At 45.5% G+C, this 4,357-nt stretch overlaps 1 protein-coding gene across 1 annotated transcript; it reads right to left on the reverse strand.

Moving 5' to 3' along the window:
• Positions 1-795: 795 nt before the first annotated feature.
• On the reverse strand, positions 796-3,814 carry LOC120028700 (frizzled-9-like). Its single transcript, XM_038973929.1, has one exon. The coding sequence runs from the start codon at positions 3,318-3,320 to the stop codon at positions 1,566-1,568; it is 1,755 nt and encodes a 584-aa protein (XP_038829857.1). The 5' UTR covers positions 3,321-3,814; the 3' UTR covers positions 796-1,565.
• Between the last annotated feature and the right edge of the window lie 543 nt (positions 3,815-4,357).

A 4,357-nucleotide genomic window follows, 5' to 3' on the forward strand; every position in this document is an offset into this window, starting at 1 on the left:
ACCATAGTACAGTCTACTTCACCTAAAAGAGAATGAACCCTGCTACAGTCTACTTCACCTAAAAGAGAATGAACCCTACTACAGCCTACTTCACCCAAAAGAGAATGAACCCTACTACAGTCTACTTCACCCAAAAGAGAATGAACCATAGTACAGTCTACTTCACCTAAAAGAGAATGAACCCTGCTACAGTCTACTTCACCTAAAAGAGAATGAACCCTACTACAGTCTACTTCACCTAAAAGAGAATGAACCCTGCTACAGTCTACTTCACCCAAAAGAGAATGAACCCTACTACAGCCTACTTCACCCAAAAGAGAATGAACTCTACTACAGTCTACTTCACCCAAAATAGAATGAACCCTACTACAGTCTACTTCACCCAAAAGAGAATGAACCCTACTACAGTCTACTTCACCCAAAAGAGAATGAACCCTACTACAGTCTACTTCACCCAAAAGAGAATGAACCCTACTACAGTGTACTTCACCCAAAAGAGAATGAACCCTACTACAGTCTACTTCACCCAAAAGAGAATGAACCCTACTACTGTCTACTTCACCCAAAAGAGAATGAACCCTGCTACAGTCTACTTCACCTAAAAGAGAATGAACCCTACTACAGTCTACTTCAACCAAAAGAGAATGAACCCTACAACAGTCTACTTCACCCAAAAGAGAATGAACCCTACAACAGTCTAGCACATCTGATTTATTCTGGTCGTCCTGGGATAATGAAATGAACAAATCATGAATATCTATAGGCATAGATAATCTAACAAAGTTCTCATTTTGTGAGAAATGTTTTTATTTATTTATTATAGAACCAAATTATTATCAAAGAGAACGTAAGATGCAATACCTTTTGCAATGCATTTTCCTCTCAAGTCTCCACTAAATATAATTTCCTCAATCAATATAATGAAGCGAAGCCATATTGAAACATATATAGTATTCACACTGAACTTAATAATAGTAAATAAACCATGACCAAGAACATACAATTAAAAGGCAGTTTGAAAATGTATACCACATGTTATTATTCTTAAGAACTTGATAAGAGGCACTTTATTTTCCTTGATTCTCAAGAGTTTAATCTTTAGCCTAATAGATGCATGTTCACTCCAATCAAACTTGTGAGAAAACAAAGTAAACTTCAAATAAATATATATACAATAAATAGACTGTTTAACATTTAAACATATTTATGAAGTTATTTATACCCAGTTCAGGGGAGAACAATGCCTCTCCTTTAAAATGTCCATGCAAGTCCTTTTCTGCATTGCAGTTGAGCATCTCTGTGTAATACAGTCCACAGATCTGGTGTGTCTATAGAGAGCAATACTGAAATGCATCAATACTGAAATAAGGAAAGCTGTGTCTACTTCCATACTGTAGCCTGTGCTTTCTCCCTATGCACAGAAAAGCAGCAATTGACAGTTGAATTATAACTTCTCTCATTCCTCTCAATCTTATTCCATATACAACAATGTCACCCCAGTAGCTCCATGCGTTTAGACAGAGCATTGAATGAACTGCATACTGGTAATGTACTGTCTGTCAGTGTCAGACATGTGTGGGGCTGTCTGAGTACGGGTCTGTCTTGGCCATGTGGAGCACCACGGCAGGGGCTTTGTAATGACAGTGTGTGCTGCTGCAGCTCACGCTGCCACAGGGCTTCCTGCTAGTCCTGTCTGATGCCAGCTTCCTGCTGCACAGGCCCTGCCAGGTCTGCAGGGTCTTGGAGCTCCACACCCACACACCACTGGTGATGCCCACCACCAAAGACATGAAGATCTTCAGCATGAACACCACCACAGTGGGCACCGACGCATCCAGGGAGCAGTCCTCGTTCCGGCGCCCGGGGAACGACACGCACTTGCCCTCTAGCCCCCTGAACTTCCAGTAGTCCATGTTGAGCCTCTCGTAGAAGTAGCAGATGATGACGCAGGTGGCGGGCACCGTGTACAGGATGGAGTAGATGCCGATCTTCACCATCAGCTTCTCCAGCTTCTCCGTGTTGGTGCCTTCGGTTTTCATCACCTTGCGGATGTGGAAGAGCGCCACAAAGCCGGTGAGGACGAAGGACGTGCCAATGACCAGGTAGCAGGACAGAGGGATGAGCACAAAGCCGGTGAGCGCTCCAGAGTCCATGCTGCCCACGTAGCACAGACCCGTCAGCTCATCCCCTGCTACCTTCCTCATGGTGAGGATGATGATGGTCTTCAGAGCCGGGATGCCCCACGCGGCCATGTGGAAGTAGTTGCTGTGGGACTCAATGGCCTCGTGGCCCCACTTCTTACCAGCGGCCAGGAACCAGGTGAGGGTAAGGATGACCCACCAGATGGACGAGGCCATACCGAAGTAGTAGAGGATGAGGAAGACGATGGTGCAGCCTGTGGACTCCAGCCCCTCCTGGATGATGTAAAGCTCGCCATTCTCCCGGTCGCAGGCGATGTTCTCGGCCCCGGCCACCGAGCGGATGATGAAGGCCACAGAGTAGATGTTGTAGCACATGGAGAGGAAGATGATGGGCCGTTCAGGGTACTGGAAGCGGTGGGGGTCCAGGAGGAAGGTGAGAACGGTGAAGGACGTGGAGACGAAACAGAGCGTTGACCACACCGTCATCCAGATGAAGGCAAAGTCCTTGTCCCTTCTAGACCAGAACACGTCCACTGCCGAGGAGCAGCGGGGGGCACACGACTGGCTCTTCTCCACGTACTGGAACTTCTCTGGGTTCTCGCAGGACCCCAGACTGCCCGTGGAGCGCCCGTTACCACTACCCGGTTGCCTTGGCCGAGGGGGAACAGGAAGCATGCCCTCTCCCTTCTTGATCTCTGTCTTGGTGTCATTCTCTGGAGCCTCCATGCACAGCGCGTTGGGGTCGTTCCTGGTCGGGAGCTTGGAGCAATCCAGCGAGTCAGGCCATGCGTAGTGGAACTTCTCCATAATGGGTGAGCACTTCTGCCTGGCCTGCTCACACATGGGCCTGCAGGCTGGGATGGAGGTAGACACTTTATCAGTGCACATGGGGGTGTAGAGAGAGCAGAGGAAGAAACGAAGGTGCACATCACAGCCATACTCCACTAGAGGTGCAAACTCATTCAGCTTGATGGCAGCCTCCTTTTGGTTGTCATGGTCCATAAAATTGGGCATTCTGGTCATGTTGTAGCCAATGCCCTGGCACATGGGGATTACTATGGGTTCGCATTTGGCTGGTCTGCCTCGTTCCAGGTCGTAGGTTCCTAACTCCACACTGTAGCCAGCAACCACCAACTGACACCAGAGAGAAATCAGTATCTTCAAAGGAGACCCCTCCATGCTTCTTTTCAGTCATATGTTTAGTGTAAGAACAAGTTGTATTTGTTCAGACCAAAAATGTAAATTCATGCGGATATGTCCATATTATTTTACCATTGTAAGCACAGCCCCCAAAACAAGCGTTGTAAATCCGTTGTTACAAATGCATTTCCTGCTGCTATACAACGCAAATGCCGGTCAAATTTATCAAAAATAATTCCAGTAGGTACACATTACTCTATTATATATTTAAAAAAAATAAAGCTTCCACGGTATTAGATGTTTAAATGTCCTTAGAAGGTAAGACTCGGCAGAGACGGCAGAGTTCAATCTAGAAAATTAAGTTTGCAATGCAATGAGAAAATAACGGTGGTGAGCTCAAATAACGTTCATTAGAGAACGTGTTAATCCTGGACTTCTTAGTTTTGAATAAACCACGTTTAAAGCTAAATCCGTGCAGCTGTTTGCAGCAGTACATATATTTCACTCTACCTCAGACAACCGCTCTCCATCCATCGTTTGAGAACACTGAACTTTCTCTTCTATTTGCGGCTCTTACCCAATGCGAGGGTGGGCACTTCCATGACGCGACGCTTCCATCTCGCACCGCCCACCACTGACCTGAGAAGCGTCTTTAAGCGCACGCACGACTATATTCAATCCACATTTCTTTATTTGGACATTTGAAAGTGGTGAGTGAGGTTTGGATAAACTTGAATCTTATAATTTAACCGAGTGATCATGACAATAGGCTATGGCCCATTCTGTCCAAATAGTTTATAAGGCATCTTATGATAGGCTACACATCTGCTTCTGCAATGGTTTAAGTGAGTAGTGAAATGGTCACTATTTATCATACAGTATCACAATGATGTATATTATGTTACGTGGCCAGTGTTTGTGCCTAGGGAAAATACTATTGTTACCATCTAGTGGCTGAATGGTAGGCTACAATTGCTCCCTTGACATCTCAAAGAAGTGTTTGATCTTTTCATTCACTATGTGATATAGCTGACTCTACTCATGCACAAAATCCCATTGATGAGGCTATCTTAGGA

Source organism: Salvelinus namaycush, chromosome 34, assembly GCF_016432855.1.
Source record: "Salvelinus namaycush isolate Seneca chromosome 34, SaNama_1.0, whole genome shotgun sequence".
In the NCBI taxonomy this organism is placed as follows: Eukaryota; Metazoa; Chordata; class Actinopteri; order Salmoniformes; family Salmonidae; genus Salvelinus; species Salvelinus namaycush.

Coding starts and splice junctions, on each gene's coding strand:
- LOC120028700 (XM_038973929.1), bottom strand. CDS start 3,320: ATGGAGGGGTCTCCTTTGAAGATACTGATTTCTCTCTGGTGTCAGTTG.